We start from the raw sequence: 19,782 nt of genomic DNA, 5'->3' as shown, positions 1-19,782 counted from the left end.
TTGGTGAGTACCAGCGTGTAGCGTGTACCAGGCATAATGCCTGTCACAAGACTGAGACAGATGAAGTCACATGGACTTGACCGTGGACCACCAAAATCTAATCACTTCATTGTTAAGTCCAAGTGAATATTTGTGGCAAATTTTAACAAATTGCCCAAAGGTGTTCTAGAGATCTCACATTCACAAAAATGAGTCCTGAGTCTGAAATATGTCTGTCAGCGAGTCCTACTCCACCTATTTAGACTCCACCGTAGACAACAGCAGCATTTCTCCGACCACGTAGCGAGCCACAAGCTCTGTGGCTTCTTTCAGACTGATAGGTTTAACGTTATCTCCGTTATTAGAACCAAATGACAGCCGTTGCTGTTTCGGAGCTGAAGGACCAGCGTTCTAAAACTAACGGAAGTACCTGATGTCTTGTTTGAAAATGTACTTAAGTATTTGATTACTCAAACAGCAAACTAACGCATTAGGTTACTTGTTACTGCAAAAAGTAATCAAAGTACTCTAACGCGTTACTTTGTAACACGTTACACCCAACTCTGGTGATGGATCCATAATTTCACAGACATGGATGTAAACTGTAAGAGAAACTTGACTGGTGTGTGGAGGCATACAACCGCAGGGCCGTAATTCTAGCTTAACTAGAGCCTTTTTAACACCGAACTCAAGAGGTCTGCTGTGAAGCTTTATGCATGCAGAATAATTGACTAATTGTTTTAAGAAGAATGATGGTCTCTGACATGCTGTGTGTGCTTCTTCCTCAGTCTGATCAAAGAGGCGGGGAAGCAGGACCCAGAGCTGGCTTACATCAGCAGCAACTTTATCACGGGTCACAGCATCGGCAAGAACCAGCCGCGGAACAAGCAGATGGAGGTGGAGTTCAGGAAACAAGAGGAGGTATACGGACAAAATGACATCACAATCACATACAATGAAATCACTCTGATTGGCAGTTCAGCTCAGAGCACGAGCAGATAGATTCAAGTAAGAAATGTAGACAAAGAGCTAAAGTAGCGAGAGAGTGAGACCAAAACAAACTTGTTATTGGAGGTAAGATTGTTTTTCTTCACTGAGTGAAGTCAGTCACTGAGCTCTTTAGCAGAAACATTTCCTGATGGTTCGTGTTCTGGTTTACTGGTGCACAGTTAATATGCTCTGTTAGTGCAACATTCAGTTGTGTTGTTAATGTGCTAACTGGCTAACTAGCGTCATGACAGTATTTCAGTTTCCCTTTTTGGATGATGATTACAGACTACCGCCGTCTGCTGGTGTGGAGGGGTATGTCCTCTCATGCAGGCGCAGAACATACACACTTGCTGGCTGTCAGTTTGGTGTGTTCATGTGCAACTTTTTGGCCGAGAAATTGTGAAGTTGGGCAATGCAGCAGGGAGCTCTCAATGCCGTAAGTTCTCTGAAGTCGTATTGATGTGTCTGGGCCTTTAAAGGAGCCTGAGAATGTCCATCTCGCACGGGGCGTCTAAACTGACAATTGAAACGCGAGTCAGCACGGCAGGATCTTCCGGTGCAGCAAAGAGAGACCGCGGTGAAGGCCCACAGTATTGTATGTATGCTACTGCGGTAATTTTATTCATCTCACAGGCTGGTTTAGTGTAGCATGTGCAGTTTATAGACCGATGTCGCACTGTAGCCTAATTAACATACAGATTAAACAGAGTAGCAGCACTGTGTCTCTCTGTGTGTTGCTGGAGAACTTCTGGGTGAATGCATGGGGCAGAGCTGTGCGGAGAGTGTGAGAGAGGAGAGATGCACAGTGGTATGCCTTATGTAACGCAATTTGAGTATTTCGATATGAATGGTATTGTGTAAATCAATATCTTGTTTGAAAATATATTGATATATGGTACCGAGTCATTATATCGCCCAGCACTAAGATGGCAAATAAAACAGTTTGGAACACATTTGTCAACATATTATCAAAGCAGTATCAAGACTCCGGCCTGTTTCTCCCCCACCTCCCCTTCTCTCGCAGGTTCTTCGCAAATTCCGGGCTCATGAAACCAACCTGCTGATTGCCACCAGCATCGTGGAAGAAGGCGTGGATATCCCAAAGTGTAATCTGGTGGTGCGGTTTGACTTGCCCACAGAGTACAGGTCCTACGTCCAGTCCAAAGGCAGAGCTCGAGCACCTGTCTCCAACTACATCATGCTAGCTGACAGTGAGAGAACCAAAGCCTTTGAAGAAGATCTCACTACCTACAAGGCCATAGAAAAGGTAACATTTTCTCTTTGTTTCTTAGAGTAAGTCAGTAGTTGGTTATTTGAATAGTGTTACGAGGCACCTAGAAACTGTCAGTGTTAAGTTAGTTTCCAAACCTGTTTAATGAGGAGAAATCGTATCTACTATTTGAAAGTGAAGAAGAGTGAGGTAGTGATGATGATCTCGTTTTACTTTGAGCAGATCTTAAGGAACAAGTGCTCCAAGTCAGTGGAGGTGAGTGAGTTTGAAGTGGAGCAGGTGATGGACGATGACAACATCCTCCCACCCTACGTGCTTCGATCTGAGGATGGAGGTCCCCGGGTCACCATTAATACAGCCATTGGACACATCAACAGGTATGGTGACGTGTGTTTAACTCCTCAATCCTTTAAGCTACAGTAGGTACCTTTTTAAAAAAAATTACTTCTGTCATATTTGCTGAACCAGCTACTATATTCTGACATGAGATCAATAATCTGTGATCAAAAATTAGGTTCCTTTGGTTTCCCCTTGTGCTCCTAATGGCATTTGCAAGAATTCACTGCGCTTGAATGAAAACAACAGATCAGAGCCAGGAGGAGTCTTTAACACACTATCAGTCACTGGTCTTGCACACGCTACACAGCCCCTCTCCCCTGTGCATGCTCTCACTCAGTCAAGCTCAGTATCTTCAGTGCGCTGTGTCAGGAGGGGCTTTGCAAACACAGCTGAGAAACAGCAAATTTGGCACAAGAACTGATTAGAATTTGGTGGTCAAAATTCAAGGTCACTGTGACCTCATCTGTCTCATTCTCGTGAAAGCAATATGTCAAGAACACCTTGAGGTCACTGTGACCTCACAATACACGTTTTAACCATAACTCAAGAATTTCTATGCTAATTATGAGAAAACTTCACACTATTGTCTAATAAGATATAATGATGAAGTGATGATTTGATATCCAAAAGGTCAAAGGTCAGCTTCACCACGACATCATAATGTTCTGCATAAAACACGTTTTCTGGCCATTACACAATGTCCTATGTCAGGAGCAGGAGGAGACAAAGAGGAGACATTTGGACAGATACTGACCTTAAGGACGATGGTTGTAAACTGTAAGTGCAACTTGAAAGGTTTGCAGAGGCATACAACCACAGGGCCGTAATACTTTTGATCTCAGGCTTGGTTTAAGTCTTTCTTTTTAGTTTGCTTTTCATCATCAGGTCTTTTGTTTACTTGTCTTTGCCATGTATGCTGTTGTTGGCAGCGCAGTGTGCACAAGCAGTGATCGAGACTGTGTTAGAGTCTCCTTCTGGCTCTGATGGGATATTTTTGTTCAAGTGCAGTGGATACAGGAGCCAGAGCAATCTGATTTTTTTCATAGATTATCTGTCTCATTCACTTCTGTTAGGATATAGTGAGAGTTTAAGACAGTATGACAGTTCCTTTTTTAATAAAAAATTATCTACTGTAGCTTTAAGAAAAGAACATGAACAAACAAAAATCAGCTTTAGAAAAGTGTTGTTAATGTCTTACTTGCTCTGGTGCTCAGGTACTGTGCTCGGCTGCCCAGTGACCCATTCACCCACTTAGCACCCAAGTGTAAAACTACTGAGAAGCTGGATGAACGCTTCCAGTCCACACTCTACTTACCCATCAACTCCCCTCTGCGAGTTCCTGTTAAGGTGAGGAAGAAGAAATTTTAATGAATTTTAATGCACAAGCACTTAAGTAGGTGTGTCCCAAATGTTCATCAGTTCCCCCAGCCTTTAACACTGCACTGTTAATACACACTAACACAGTGAACTGTTTCTAGCCTCCCTCCTGGAATTTACTCAGACTGAATCCTATTCCTTCCTCTGTTATTAACGTGTCATTGTCTTTACAGGGTCCTACAATGAATTGTGCCAGACTGGCAGAGAAAGCAGTTGCACTAGTATGTTGTGAGAAACTCCACAAAATAGGTAAAACCAGAATTGAAATTTTGCAAATGCATGATTAGGAAACTTACTCACCATCAGCCTTCACAGATATCTGAGCGTGTTTATTTTACCTCCTTCTCACCAGGTGAGCTGGACGATCACTTGATGCCGGTGGGAAAGGAGACAGTGAAGTATGAAGAGGAGTTGGACCTTCACGATGAGGAGGAGACCAGCGTACCAGGCCGGCCTGGCTCTACCAAGAGGAGGCAGTGCTACCCTAAAGCCGTAAGAAAGTCATTCTGCTAACGCCTCATTCATTAAAGCTCACTGTCTGATCACAGTTCACTGACTCTCATTGGATGCTGAGGATAAGCATCTCAAAGCAAAATACAGTGTTCATACTAGGGATGCTGTGATCCAGATCGTGGATCGAAAATATGCTGCGATCCAGCCAAAAAACGTATCGCACTGCAGGGGAAAAGTGCGATACTAGCACTGCGATACTAGCACTCCATTCCACAAATCCGCTCCAGCTTTTCCATCCAGCACTTAACTGTAACACACGAAGAAGAGAGGAGAGCGGGAGGGGGAGGTTACGTGATAACAACAACCGGGTGAAAAACAGCGTGGATAGTTGAAAAAAATGTCAGCGGTGTGGCAGTACTTCCTTCTGAAAAGCAGAAAAGACGGAACGGCTGAATGCAAAACGTGTATTAAACGTATAAACGTGTAAAATTTAAATATCTAATAAATGGCTCGAGTTTTGTCATAATAACCTACTGTTGTGGACTATTCATCTCGGGAAGTATGTTATTCTCATTTTGAGTAATAGCACTTGATCAAGCCTTTTCTATTATTCCACATTACAAAATAAGTACTAAAAAAAGTGAACCTATTGGTCAGAACAGAGAGAGAGAAATATGCGCTGGTATCGGATCGGTACTAGGGCTTTGGTATCGGTATCGGGTCGAGAGTGAAAAAGTTGGATCGCAGCATCCCTAGTTCATACAATTTCTTTTTATGGTTTGTTTCATGGGACAAACCTGAAATTCTTTTGACTAGTGATGCTTCCATATGGATTTTTTCAACCAATGCCGATAACCCATAATTACCTGCTTCTTATGGCTGATAACCGATAATTTCACATTTTTGTATTTTAAAAAGAAGTGTATAACCTGTTAACTACTGTTAACACAACAAAAACAAAGAACAGTTGAAAAAGAGGGAGCTTGTCTGGGATATTGTCAAATGGCCTACCCTCAACTCCCCTGTGCCCATATAACCCTACACTACAGATGAACATAATAAATGCAAGGATGTGAAAGTAAAATGACTTTTTAGTCAGTATTACATTTATAGTTAATGGTAAGAGAGAGGGAATTTGTGAAGCCCAGTGTTACTGTGTAATTATCTGGTGTATCAGTAAAGTGTCTAAACTACCCTGCAGAGTGGAGTCTCTACTAACAGAGACAAACGGTGACAGGTGACTCATATCAACGGGGTTGAATGTGCATCGGCAGGTCTGTGTTACATCTGGTGTATGAAATGTTTTTTTTCGTCACGCTGCATTTTTTAAATGCACTCGCCATCTCATTGTCCTGCGATAGACTGGCCTACAGCTACCAAATAAAATAGTGGTCGGCTTTTGATTCACCTCACACATTAATTCTCAACTCAGACAAACAAGCTGCTGTGTCTCACACTATAAATATACTATAAATGCTCAACCAAAAGGGGTTTCCACCACGCTTATACTTTTTCCTGAACTGTTCCCCTGAGAATTCTTGGAACTTCGGTGCTATCTACAAACCAGCCCGCATTTCCACCAGTTTTGAGTTAAAGCATTATAATCAAGGATTCACCATGAACAGAAGGCATTGCACAGTGCACAATGGACATAAATCGTAGTAGCAAGATGGCAGATCGCATTGATTACCTGAGATCTGGTATTAATTACAGATATTTGTTTTATCTCAAAAACAAGCATGGGCCAATTATTAAGGATAGTCCGTCTACATTTATTTATTTAAGTTTGTCTGACTATTCATGTCAGAAACAGTGAGCATATAGAATGCTCCTGAACTTTGTAAATAGTCTCTCCCTTTTCTTTTTTGTCCTCTCCAGATACCAGAGTGTCTGCGCGACAGTTATGCTGTACCCGAGCAGACTTACTACCTATATGTGATTGGGATGGTCCTCACCACCCCTCTCCCTGATGAGCTCAACTTCCGCAGAAGGAAGCTCTACCCACCGGAGGACACCACAAGGTGCTTCGGCATCCTGACTGCCAAACCTATACCTCGAGTACGTCACCTGGTTAAAACCTCCTTGTGTTCTCTCAAACATGTTTCCACTTCTTTTACTCACTTACCATAAGAAAGAAGTGGCTCCAGCAGTGTCCTCTCACCATTGGTTATGGATGCTTTCCGTCTGTCCAGATTCCCCATTTCCCGGTGTACACCCGCTCGGGTGAGGTGACCATCTCCATCGAGCTGCAGAAGTCTGGTTTCACGCTCACCACCGCCCAGCTCGACCTCATCACCCGCCTGCACCAGTACATCTTCTCCCACATCCTCCGCCTGGAGAAACCTGCACTGGAGTTCAAGCCCACGCTGGCTGACTCGGCTTATTGCGTTCTACCTCTGAATGTTGGTGAGTAGAATCACTCAGTCAGGCTTGGTGGATGACTTTTTCAGATGTGTGGACATGCTTATCCATTATCCTCTCTCTGCTGCCTCATCGGTTTGTTCAGTTGGGGACTCCAACACACTAGATATGGACTTTAAGTTCATGGAGGACATTGAGAAGTCTGAGGCCCGCACTGGCATTCCTACCACTCAGTACACCAAGCAGAACCCCTTCACCTTCAAGCTGGAGGACTACCAGGATGCTGTCATCATTCCAAGGTACCACTGCACCATATTAGCATACTGCACTTTGACTGTGTATAAATGCTTCTGATTTTTGAGGAACAAACTGACTTGGAAAGTGATTCAAGCTCCATAACGACCGTCACACTGCTCCTCTCCCAGGTATCGTAACTTTGACCAGCCTCATCGCTTCTATGTTGCCGATGTGTACACAGACCTGACGCCGCTCAGTAAGTTTCCTTCACCAGAGTACGAGACGTTCGCTGAGTACTACAAAACCAAGTACAACCTGGACCTGTCCAACCTGAACCAGCCGCTTCTGGACGTAGACCACACCTCCTCCAGGTCAGCAGCAGGGGAATCATGACAGTTAAATAAAGCTGTAGATCCCTCTCCATTTTCTATCAGTGGCATGTGGTGGTCTCACTGATACAAATTTACAAAACTCAAGCTTACTGTTTTTTGTCTTTTTTCCTGAGTTTGTTCAAAAGAACAGGTTTTACACATTGTCTTAAAGGGGAACCCCACCGATTTTACACATCATCTGTTTCCAGGTGCTAAGGAGTACTACTGCATATGTGGGAAGAAGTAGTGTAAAACCTTTATTGTCTCCAGACGGAGCTGTGTGAAGTCAAGTGATGTGACTGAGTCAGTTAAAATGTTTACATGCACAGTTAAATCGAGCTAAGGTTAGAGGGAATTGATTTTTTTGACCAAAGTATGTCCACTATGATAGGTGGCAACATGCCACTTTTCAGCTTGTTAGTATTGGACCTTTTTTCAGTTGACCCATTACATCACAGACCAAACAATTGACAAGCAAGTTAACTACGGTGAGCTAGCGGAAAACTGGCACCATGGTGGAAAACTTTACAACTCTGTACATTTCGTCCAATCCATAATGCACAGCTCTGGATATAGATTTTGCCATGTTGCTACAGGCTTCTTCTTCTATTACGCATTTAATGCTGTTCAACTTCGGGGTCAAAGCCCGGGCTGGAAACTGTGAAACATGCGCAGAGCGCCTCGGCCAGTTTGGGTGTGATTGACTGTATACAGGCAGGAGTAATTCAACTTCCAGTCGCATCATCTGTGTGTTAGTCCGACTTTGAGAAAATTCGATTTGGTACAATTTCAGTCAGACTAACATGTTTACATGTATTTTAAAAGTCTGATTATAGTCAGATTTACATAATAAATCAATATTCTCTAATGTCATGTAAATGTAATGTCGGTTTGGTCCGAAGACTACAAGTTTGAAAAACAAAAAAATCTGGAGGTGTGGAGTTTGAAAGAAATAAGCTTAACATAAGAGATGAGCAGCGGTGGCTCGAAACGTGACGACTTCAGCCTGTCACTGAGCACACCTGATATTATGACAGAACTGAGGGGTTAATAAATTGTGGGTCTTGTCTTCTGGTGGGATTAGCATTAGCTAAATTTTACTGACAGCACTTAAGCATCCCTCATTGTACACAAATTGTATTTGAACTGGTATTAAGTTTAGACTCTTGTTTCTTCTTCTCTCAGACTGAACCTGTTAACCCCTCGGCATCTGAACCAGAAGGGCAAAGCCCTACCACTCAGCAGTGCAGAGAAGAGGAAGGCCAAGTGGGAGAGTCTACAGAACAAACAGGTACTCTCTGCTGCTATGGTCACACTGATAGAAGCACCGGGGTGAACCACACAGTGATTTGATGTTTGATAAACCTTCATGCTCATGAATCTATTAGTTAAACCTTCCTGGTTTACATTTTATGCACTTATCAGCACCTGAAACAATTCACCTGCACCAACATAGACCTTTCCATTTTTTAATGCTGTCTGAATGCCCGCTTAGACCCTGTTAAGTCGAGTCTAGTCTAGTTTGCATCAGTCTGTCTTTATTATGCATTCATAATTGTCTTATCTTCTGAGCATTCTGAGACAGCTGTCTCCATCTTTAAGTAAATAAATAAATGAAGTCAGCTGCGGTGAGTCTGTGTGAACGTTACCTTTACTACAGAAATGACTTTCAGCTACATCACCTTCCATACATTGTGTACTGTGTTGTGTTTGTCAGATCCTGGTTCCAGAGCTGTGTGCCATCCACCCCATCCCCGCCTCTCTGTGGAGGAAAGCAGTGTGTCTGCCCAGCATCCTCTACCGCCTCCACTGCCTTCTAACCGCTGAGGAGCTTCGAGCCCAGACAGCCAGTGAAGCTGGAGTGGGAGCCCAGACCCTCCCCCCTGACTTCAGGTCCCTGTTACATACTGTACACTACACAACATATAACATCAGTGTTAAATAAAAATGAGTCACTCTCAGTTATTCCATTTGCTGAATCAGGATTTTTCTTGAATAGTGAAACAATGGCCTCACACCATTATACTCTAATGTAACACTATAACTGCATACAGGTATTTTATGCGTAATCGCTGCAATACAGCGTATGAAGTATGCTGGTAGTGCTTTTTGCAACTGGACAGCCATGTGCTCTGAAAGAAGGCAGGATGATACAGACAGATCAAAACATGCCTGAACCACTGCTGACAGGAGAGATATAAGTCTTTTTCTGCACTCTCGTCAAGATTTTGTTCATTTGTGGGTATACTCACCCAAAACAGTTTCCTAACATTCTAATATAAATATGTCGTGTATGTGGCAGGTATCCAAACCTGGACTTTGGCTGGAAGAGATCTATTGACAGCAAAACGTTCATCTCCTGTCCCGACTCCTGTAGCGAAGATGGGGAGGGCCACTGTAAGCACCAAGAGACTGTAACCCCTGAAACCAATTCCCTGACACATCCAAGTAGTCACCACTCTTCTTTGCCCGAGCAGGGGCCTCTCGCGGCCCTTGAGCAGCAAGAAGACACATGCACGAGGAACCTAACCAACGGCACTGCCCTAGTCAGCGACTGCGATGACGACGGCCACCGACATGAGCACCTTCACCAACATGACAATTGCCAACGCTCCCAGCCCAGCTCCCCTGGGCTGCAGAGCCCTGAATCAATACAAACCACTACCTCAGTTCCTGTGCAGCCCTCTCACAGCTTGAAGAAGCCCAGCTCCAGTCCTCCACAGCCTAGTGATGAATGTACACCAGGGAGGACCTCAGACCACGCAAATAAAGCTACCTCATTCTGCAACCAGGCAGCCACAGGTCCCAGTGTTCCCACAGCACCTTCTCTTCTTGTCGCTGTCCCTCAGCACAGAGCCCAGGTAGGAGACTCCCCCAAAAGCCTGGGGCCAAACCCAGGCCTCATCCTGCAGGCCTTGACCCTATCAAATGCCAGTGACGGCTTCAACCTGGAGCGGCTGGAGATGCTAGGAGACTCTTTCCTTAAGCATGCCATCACCACATACCTGTTCTGTACCTACCCTGACGCTCACGAGGGACGACTAAGCTACATGCGCAGCAAGAAGGTAAGCACGTTCTCGCTTTAAGCTGCTATTACCGAAGACTGTGACATGGTTTTTCAGGAGCTTTAGTCCTTTGTCCTTATTTTGTGGCTTTCATCAGTGGATGGAGTTTGCTCATTTGCTATGAAGATTACATATGCAGGTTACATGAAAACACTGACACCATGTCAATGGAACAAACTTCAAGACATGTCTGAAAGTTCCCTAAAAAAATTAAACCAATAAATAACTGAAAAACTGAGACATTTACATTAGCCCATGTAAATATTAATGTATTATTCTAAACATAATCTTTCTTGCTTGTTGAATTATATACTTGCACATAACTTATAATTGCACTTAGAAGGACAAGTGTGAATTTTTGCACATTCATCTGATCTGCTGTGCACTGACTAAAAGCCTCACAGTTGCACTTTCAATTTATTGGAATAAGTTGATTAGAAAAGACAAATCAAATGTTGTCTTCATTATTAGTAACAAATTAAGGCCCAGACACACCAAACTGACTTCAGAGAAGGAGAACATGTGGCGACGAAGGCCAGCTGTTGCGTTGCTTCATGCTGCCTGTGTCTCAGCCAGAAAAGTTGCACTTGAACATGTTTCAAAAACTACAGTCAACGGGCAACTAACACATACGCTCTGTGCCTGTCTGACAGGCAATAACTCTCTATAGCAGCTGACAGCAGTAGTGTTTAATAGACATTAAAAAAGGAAAAGGGTAATTACAAACCATTTCTGCTGAAGAGCTCAATGGCTGTAAATGTAATCTTACCTAATATAACATGTTTGTTCGATTAGGACCAGACAGTGTCTAATTTTCCAAACCTTCCTGAAATTTCACTTGGGTAAATGGTATATGATGGTATTCGTGTATAGTGCAACCCCCCATCCCATGGGTAAGTTTGTTACGTTTTCCTTATTAAACAGAGAATTACAACCGTGCACCTTCTGAATTTCCCTCTTCCACCGAACTGAGACTAACATTGCCTTGTTACCTCATTCTAAAACACATGTCATTCAAACTTGACAGAAACAAAATAAAACTCACCAAAACTGTCTTGATTGTCAGTCATCTAGTTAGTTAGTCCACTGTTCCAACAATCACCAACTCTGTTTTGGTCAAAAGAAATCTGTAATTCACCCAGTTAGATGTGAAAAAATGCTGGTTTTCCCGCGGTCTCTCTCTCTCTCTGCTGTAGCTGGCCAGCTGCAGTAACGTTATCCCCACCTCCCACCAGCCTGACTCCCGGTGTCTGTCAGCTCAGCTTCCTGTTCCACCAGTAGAGACCAGAGACTGACCTCTGGTGGTGCGTGATGTGCACTACATGCAATGAGTTTAATAGAAAGAGGAGCGCCTGTATTTTTGATGGTATTGAAAATCATACTGTTGATATATACCCAGGCTGGTAGACTCTGTCATATCGTGATGCCGCCCAAGCCTAGTTATGATCTCACACCTTCTTGACTCTGGCTGTTTGTTTGCGTTCCTCACTTCTCTTTTCGAACTGCCAATCAGAGTGATTTCATTCACCAATGGGCTCCCTCATCTCTGATGTCAATTCAGCCTGCTGAATTGGCCAAAAAACAGCCTAGACGGGGCAACTAGTGCCAACGGCGCCAGACATAATGTAAAGCCTAGGTCAATAGATGCTCACCGATGGCCTGATATTGACCAAAGCCTGATGGTCAGCTTGGTGTGTCAGGGCCCATACATCGTCCTTTCCAGGAACTGGAGTTGGGGGAAAAAATTGATACAGCATAGAATCACAATTTTTATGTGTGGCAATACCGTATATTGATTTTTATTTGTTTTTTTATTATATAAATTTTTAATACTACAAGTAGAAATTTAACTTGTGGTGGCCTACTAGAATAATAGAATCAATTCATTTTTCAGTTCACTAGATACATTTTGCTGCAATTTGCTGTGAGATGGACAGACTAAAAACTTTGTCTTATTAGATAAAACAGATGTTGATTAAGTTTTCCTTAAGGGACACAAATTATGGTTGAAAAAAGGTAATATATCGCAATATATTTTATCGCATTCCTCGACACATTTTTGATATCCCAATAATATTGCATCGTGACAGAAGTATCATGACAATATCGTATTGTAGGGCCTCTGTTGATTCCAGCACATCTCAGGTACCCTCCTAAGAAATCAGAGTTGCATATCAGTGTCTTTCTAGGAATTATTAACAACTGTAGGGTCCATAAAATGAAGTGTTACCTACTGTTTTATGCATTGCTGTGCAACTGAAAGTTGCTGCACGGTGGCACAGCATGCAAATGGGTTATTCATTCATTCACTTACTCCGTACAGCTTCTGATTGATCTCTGATTAGTCTCATTTATTATCCAGAAAATGATTGCACTTGATTGTTGTATAAAAGCTAACTTTTCTAATTCTGCAGTATTCAACTGATGATGGTGTGTTCAGATGTCAACTCATCCCTCTGTGCTCTGCTCATGTCTAGGTGAGCAACTGTAACCTGTACCGTCTGGGGAAGAAGAAGGGACTCCCTAGCAGGATGGTGGTGTCCATATTCGACCCCCCTGTTAACTGGCTGCCTCCTGGCTATGTGGTCAACCAGGACAAGAGCAGCATAGACAAACTGGATTCAGAGGAGGTCAGTGTACTTCCTGCTTCTCTCTGACTTCTTACTGCATTGCTGTATACACCTGCTTCTTTAACGAACTCCATTAGGGTTTGGGATTTAAATAAAAATTGGCAGCAGGTATGTGGAAGGGTTAGACCTTAGACTTTGATAAAGCTGGTGCTTAGTGACGGGGCATTCACAGTATAGTATGTTTTTTAATTCCTTCATGCATTTACTTCTGTCATGGATGCTGTCAGTGTTATGATGTTATCAGGCCACTAGAGGACAGGCTTCCACCTGCTCTGGCAACACACCATGTTTGCATTATGGTGTGAAGTCCCACAGCCATTGACTCTAGACTCTACTCCTACTTTACTATAATAAATGTTATAATTAAAAGTAAAAAAATATATGCAATGCTTTTACACTAAGATGATGTTGATAATGCACTTTGTACGATAAAGCAAGGGAAGAATTTAGTCAGAAAGAGAAGGCAGACAATTTATCAGTTCATCCTAACGCAGTTTAGTAACACACCACTGCATATACACTTAATGACTGTCACCCTAATGAAGTGCAGGAATTAAGGTTTTTACTAACAAATTTACAGGAACAACCGGAACAACACCTCTGTAGGGTTGAGTGTGGGGCTGAAATGATTCATCTAGAACTGAATTTGACTAAGTAAAACTCATCACTCTTGGTTTAATCTATATAACTATATACAGCGAACTGTGTTTGGTGTTTTTTGCCTTTCTCTTAAGCCGAAAAGTGATGGTAGGGTGCTGGGGAGCGCTTCATTATAGCACTGCATAAAAAAACGCTCCCAGTGCTTTTTTAAACGACGTGCTCCGCATGAGTATGTTTCTATGACAACAATATCTTGACGCTAACATTAGCTAGGTAGCCAATGTAACGCTACATTAACAGGGGGTTGACTGCACAGTGAACAACAAGCTTACTAAGCCAACCGTGATAATCAAACGGCTCCCAAAAAATTAACTTTTCTTTACCTGCTGTGACAGCAGACAGTAGCGCAGCTAAAGAAATGGCGGTAATGTCACTGGTGCCTTTCTGAAAGGCTCAGAAATTTCCAACTAGATGCACTCAAAGCAGCTGCACAAAAAAGGCAGACTCTTTGGCTGACAGAGCTGAGAGCAGCCAATCAGGAGAGACCCTTTTGGGTGGTTGCTTGGCTGGTGACTGTACTTTGACTATAAGAAGGCCATAAATAATGTGTTGAGAAAAACATCTGTAACAGCGTTGAGTATTTTAGAAAACAATAAAATATTTATAGATAAGAAAAAGCAGGAATCACAAACACAAGTTGAGTGCAAACGTATGTTGAATCTTTGTAATCTGAGTTTTACTCGACATCTCTGCTACATGAGGACTCACTGGAACTCCTACATCAGGGAGGTTCAGGTTTAATGAAGACAACTAAATGTGTGATAACAACTCTTCAGATCGATTCTTAATCATGACTATGTCTTTGTAATTTCCTTTATAATTGAACTCTGCTTTTCTTCCTGTTTGTTTCCATCCTCCAGGCCAAAGAGGAGCTTCTGGCCAACGGGCAGTCTGGAAATGACTACGATGAAGATGATGAAGAGGGTGAGGATGTAGATGAGGATGGTGAGCTGCTGCTGAAGGATGAGCCAAAAGATGAAGTCAACATGGAGGACGATCTGGAGTATTACAAGGAGCACATCAAGTTCATCGACAACATGTTGTTGGGATCTGGAGCGTTTGGTAAGAAGATCTCCCTGAGCGGCTTCCCTCCGTCTCTCACCCCGGCCTCGGGCTCCTCTCCCGCCATGGAGTCTCCATACGAGTGGAAGGCTCCCAAGAAGCCCCTCCACCCCACCACAGCCCACTACCCCTCAGAGCCGGTGCCCAGCGGGCCCTCTGCCGAGGAGTTTGACTACAGCTCGTGGGACGCCATGTGCTACCTGGATCCCAGTAAAGCTGGGGAGGAGGACGACTTCGTGGTGGGTTTTTGGAATCCGTCTGAGGAGAACTGCGGCGCTGAGCTCGGCAAACAGTCAATATCTTACGATCTGCACACGGAGCAATGCATCGCTGACAAAAGCATCGCTGACTGTGTGGAGGCTCTGCTGGGCTGCTACCTGACCAGCTGTGGAGAGAGAGCAGCCCAGATGTTCCTCTGCTCACTGGGCCTCAAGGTGAGCTGGGAATTCCCACAGTGTTGTGTTTCTATACTGTATGATTAAGCACAATATGTAGACAAGTGACACATTTAAAGAGATAAGGAAGATTCATAGCTAAGGCATGGATAGAAAAGCCATACTTAGTGACAAAGCAAGATTTATAAACTGCCAGCAGGGCCCTACCAAGCAGCCATCAGGCTCATAGTGTATAACAGATAAGCTCGTATGGAGATGCTCCTCTAAAGCAATGTTTGTCAAAACTTTCTGCGAGGATTTACATAAGTATTAAGAGTTGTTTTTGATGAACGCAGGTGTTACCACTGGAGAGAGGGACCCTGACAGGAGCAGTGGTGCAGAGCAGTCAGAACATAGCCATCGACCTGTGCTACGGCTGGCTGAAGATCCCGCCGCGCTGCTTACTGGACCATCCAGACGCAGAGAGAACTCTCAACCACCTCATCTCTGGCTTTGAGAACTTTGAAAGAAAGATCAACTACACCTTTCAGAACAAGGCTTACCTCCTGCAAGCCTTCACCCACGCTTCCTATCATTACAACACCATTACAGGTCAGACTCCACTCCACAGCATCAGGATGCTTTTTTCAGTGTTTACTGCACAGTTCAGGCTATTTTTCGTGTTATTTACAGTACACATCAGAATAATGTGTCTGTGAATTAGAGGTATCATCTGGGGGGGAATGAAGAAGTTGGCATAAGTTGGAGCTGGGTGAATTGGTCATCCATCAATCCATTGGAATTGATCATTGCACAATATTATTATTGTGATATGTTTTATTTTGTCTTTGTCTTTGTCTTTGTCTTGTATTGGTACAATGTATATTGACGGCGTTAAATGTCATTTTGTGTGCGTGTGTGTGTGTTTGTTGGTGAAATTGATGAAGCAGTAAAAAAGGAGAATGAGTTGGAACAAGAGGAACAGTCAAAGTGGAAAGAGTAAAGGGTGTTCACTAAATGTACTTTTACACTAAATTGAAACTGGTTGTACCACATATGCCAGTTCTCACATAGATATTAGATTTGCAGTGACCAACTGTCAGATGGAACTGTTGTGTAGCTGATTGAACCCACTGACAAAACTAGTTTTCTAATGTGTGTACAAGAGGTATTGTTTGATATTGTCAACACATCAGACCTGCCACTTGATCAGAAAGCATTTAAATAATGATCTAAATTGGGGATATATTGTCTCTTACTTTAAACAAAAAACACAGCATACCTCAAACTACAAAATGCTACAGCAATAACTAAATGAACAAAATATTTTCATTAGATTAGCATGGATACCACACATTTAGCCAGGTATGCAGATGGCAGTAAAACCAAGTCATAGCTACATTTATGGATTTAAATAAATCCTTTGGCTTCCTGAAACTATTGTTTTTGGAGGTTATGTCAGAGTTTGTGATGCTGCAGTCACTTTAACTTTTGACTTAACAGCACTACAGATGTTTCATAGCTCATTCTCATTTACACATTACTGAAGTCTTTACTGACAAAAACACTTACTCATTTTTAATTTTGAAACCCAGTTTAGTAAATCATTGGTTTGAAACATGCTTAACGTTACTAAGAACTTAGAGAGGACTTTACACAAAAACCTTGTAATGGATTCCTGAATAGCTGTTGCAAATCGTGATGAATCTGAGCCCAGTATTCACTCTCCTTTTAGCGCTGGTTTGGTTTCTACTAACGTTTGACAAAGTTTGGAATTAGATTTAAGTTATTTCTAGGCCTGAACAAGTAGAGTAACAAAAGAAAAGACTTGCTCAGACTTAGTTCCTCCCGTTCCTATTGGAACATTGGGCGACGAGTCCCATCCATTTGCTCAGGTCCCTAGTGACCCTCCTTGCACCATGCCAGCTGACACCCATCTCCCTTAGGTCTTTCTTAAACGTCTTTCTCCACGTCTTCTTTGGCCTCCCTCTCTTCCTCTTGCCGCCCTCAGGCACCCAGTCCATTGCCACAGTCGCTGGTCTCCCTCTTGGCAGTCGGAGTACGTGTCCAGCCATTCTTCTTCTCCTGTCAGAGACCGTGTCAGACGGTAGCGCCACCCCTGCCCTTCTTATCACCTCATTGTTGGTGATGTGGTCTCGCCATGAGATCCTCAAGATGGTTCTGAGGCATTGTCGGTGGAAGACATCCAACATGTTGGTAATACTGCAGTCCTCATCCACGTCTCGCAGGCGTAGGTCGCTGTTGGAATGACCACTGACATATACAGGCATAGCTTGATGGCCATAGTGATAGCTTTGGACGACCACATGTTGCGGAGCCGTTGGAACACTCCTGCAGCTTTGCCGATTCTCGTTCGTACGTCTTTCTCCGTGTCTCCTGTACCACCATGTTACTGCCAAGATGCAGGAAGTTCTCGTCGTACTCGATGTCATACTCACCTAGAGTGAGTGGTGGGTGGTGTTCATCTTGTCCGACGAACATGGCCTTGGTCTTCTCGTGGCTGATCTGTAGACCAACCTTTGCTCCGTGCTCTTGGAGATTGCTGGTCATCTCCTGGAGTGCAACGTGAGTATGACTAATCAGAGCCAGGTCGTCCGCAAAGTCCAGGTCATGCAGTCTGCCCTGTCCCCACTTGATGCCGAAGTTCGTCCCAGCGAGGATCTTCCTCATTGCAAAATCAATAATGATAAGGAAGAGCAAGGGTGACAGGATGCAACCGTGTCTTACAACGGTCACGATGTCAAAGTCAGCGGTTGTGCCGCTGCTGGTTCTGACACGACAAGTGGAGTTAGGGTACAGAGCCCTGAAGATGTTCACGTATTTGGACAGCACACCATACAGCTGGACAATCTGCCATAGGGATTCCCGGTGAATGCTGTTGAAAGCTTTCTTGAAAGCAATGTAATTGATTATATTGGCACTGTTCTATGATGTTGCGAAGAGTGAAGATCTGTTCAGAGCAAGACCGTACCTTCCGGAAGCCAGCTTGCTTTCCCTTAGGACGTTAACCACCTCGGTTTTGTAGGCGTTGGAGCAGAACACTGCAGAATGATTTTTAACCTTTCTCCTTTAACCTGCTCCTAGAGCTGGTTAGCTCTCGCACGATCCCGTACAGTGTCCTCATATTGTTCTTCTATCCTGCCTCCTGTGCTTCCCTTGTTTTCTCCTCTAGCCATCTTCCCTAGTCATTTCTGTAGCTCTTTTTCAGTTCCTTGTTCAGGCGCCTGTACTCCTCATCTTCTATTCTCCATCTTCGGAGCCTCCTCTTCTGTTATCTTCTTGTCTTGGCCATCTTCCTTTCATCAGTCAATTTTCATGTCCCGTCTTTTATCCATCTTTCCTTGTTGGAACCCCTTCTTCTTCTTCTGAAGACTGTCTCCTTAGTCTCAGAAATGGCTCGGGAGAACAGGCCCCACTGCTTATGAGTTGGGCAAAGAAATATTTTTTTTCCCAGATTGTTGCCCAAACGAAATTGGAAATTCTAAAATAAAAATGACCATACAAGTAGAGTGTTTTTCATGTGTGGAGCAGGCAGGCAGCACAGCCAAAATATTCACCCCTGATTGAGAATGTGCAGGCCAGAGCAAGCTTGATGTTGTCAGAGCAAGGCAAGAAGTATGGTAGGGATGTACAATATTGGAGTTTTGTACATATCCTACATGCGGCTATATAACAGCTTAATTGGCTGATAAGACATGCTGTTGTTGATATATCCACTTTTTTCCCCCCCATTATTAAGTCTCTTCTGTAGCAGGATGAACATCATATTTTGCATGTGTACTCTTATGGTGATGGCCCATCAGCAGATGGAGACATGGTATTCAGTACTTCTCTGTGTATGTTATATTCATTTATTGTGCAAAATAAGAAAAAGCATGTTAACCATTTCTGATCATTCTTTCATTTTAAAGCCAATATTGGCCGATACCAATGACGAGCCGATATTACCGTGCATCCCTAAAGTATGGTATGCTACTGAATTTGCACTCCTTCGTGGAGCTGCCTCCACTGCCTCTGTACGTCGCAGCCCACAAAACAGCTCTGCCCTAAGTGCCTTAAAACTGAACCAAATCCAGACGTTCATGACCAAGAGAGTTTGAAAGACGTTGCTGCAGTATCTTTAGCATCACAGATAACCAAATATAAAAGTAGTCTAGCATTTACACCTACAGGCAATTCACAGTCACCAATTAATCTAACATGCATGTCTTTGGACTGTGGGAAGAAGCCGGAGCACCCGGAGAAAACCCACGCTGACACAGGGAGAACATGCAGACTCTGCACAGAAGGGCTCCCCCACCCTGGGTTTGACACTGCCAACCACTGCACCCCTGAGTAGATTCAAAATTTGTGGATAACAATAATATATTAATAATTCAATATGTTAAGGGACAATAATATGAACATAGGTTGCAGTGGTTAGTGAACTTGAGATGTCTTGTCTGGTTGTGTAGTTATTTGACAAGATATTAGCATGCATAATCAGAATGTAGCGTACATGTTAACAGTTGGATTTTAAACCCATTTATTTACATAATAAACTAGCTATTGTACTCAGATGTCAAATGTGCTCAAAAAAACTGCAGAGAAGTCTGATAATCTACGTGTAGAAAAGAATGGAATTTTAAATGG

The 19,782-nt window shown here is 43.3% G+C and overlaps 1 protein-coding gene across 3 annotated transcripts in view; it reads left to right on the top strand.

The window, feature by feature from the left end:
- Positions 1-19,782, top strand: part of dicer1 (dicer 1, ribonuclease type III) — a 47,924-nt gene that overhangs the window by 23,465 nt on the left and 4,677 nt on the right. For all 3 annotated transcript variants that reach the window (XM_050061304.1, XM_050061305.1, XM_050061303.1), the window contains 16 exons: positions 768-900; positions 1,994-2,236; positions 2,423-2,577; positions 3,754-3,886; positions 4,090-4,165; positions 4,269-4,408; positions 6,248-6,427; positions 6,562-6,775; positions 6,876-7,029; positions 7,156-7,338; positions 8,524-8,629; positions 9,056-9,231; positions 9,641-10,403; positions 12,881-13,033; positions 14,554-15,189; positions 15,486-15,741. In XM_050061304.1, the coding sequence (XP_049917261.1) occupies positions 768-900; positions 1,994-2,236; positions 2,423-2,577; positions 3,754-3,886; positions 4,090-4,165; positions 4,269-4,408; positions 6,248-6,427; positions 6,562-6,775; positions 6,876-7,029; positions 7,156-7,338; positions 8,524-8,629; positions 9,056-9,231; positions 9,641-10,403; positions 12,881-13,033; positions 14,554-15,189; positions 15,486-15,741 (3,701 nt within the window). The remainder of the gene's footprint in view (positions 1-767; positions 901-1,993; positions 2,237-2,422; positions 2,578-3,753; positions 3,887-4,089; positions 4,166-4,268; positions 4,409-6,247; positions 6,428-6,561; positions 6,776-6,875; positions 7,030-7,155; positions 7,339-8,523; positions 8,630-9,055; positions 9,232-9,640; positions 10,404-12,880; positions 13,034-14,553; positions 15,190-15,485; positions 15,742-19,782) is intronic.

The sequence above is a fragment of the Epinephelus moara genome, chromosome 14 (assembly GCF_006386435.1).
Source record: "Epinephelus moara isolate mb chromosome 14, YSFRI_EMoa_1.0, whole genome shotgun sequence".
NCBI lineage: Eukaryota > Metazoa > Chordata > Actinopteri > Perciformes > Serranidae > Epinephelus > Epinephelus moara.
This window is presented reverse-complemented; position numbering and strand designations above follow the sequence as displayed.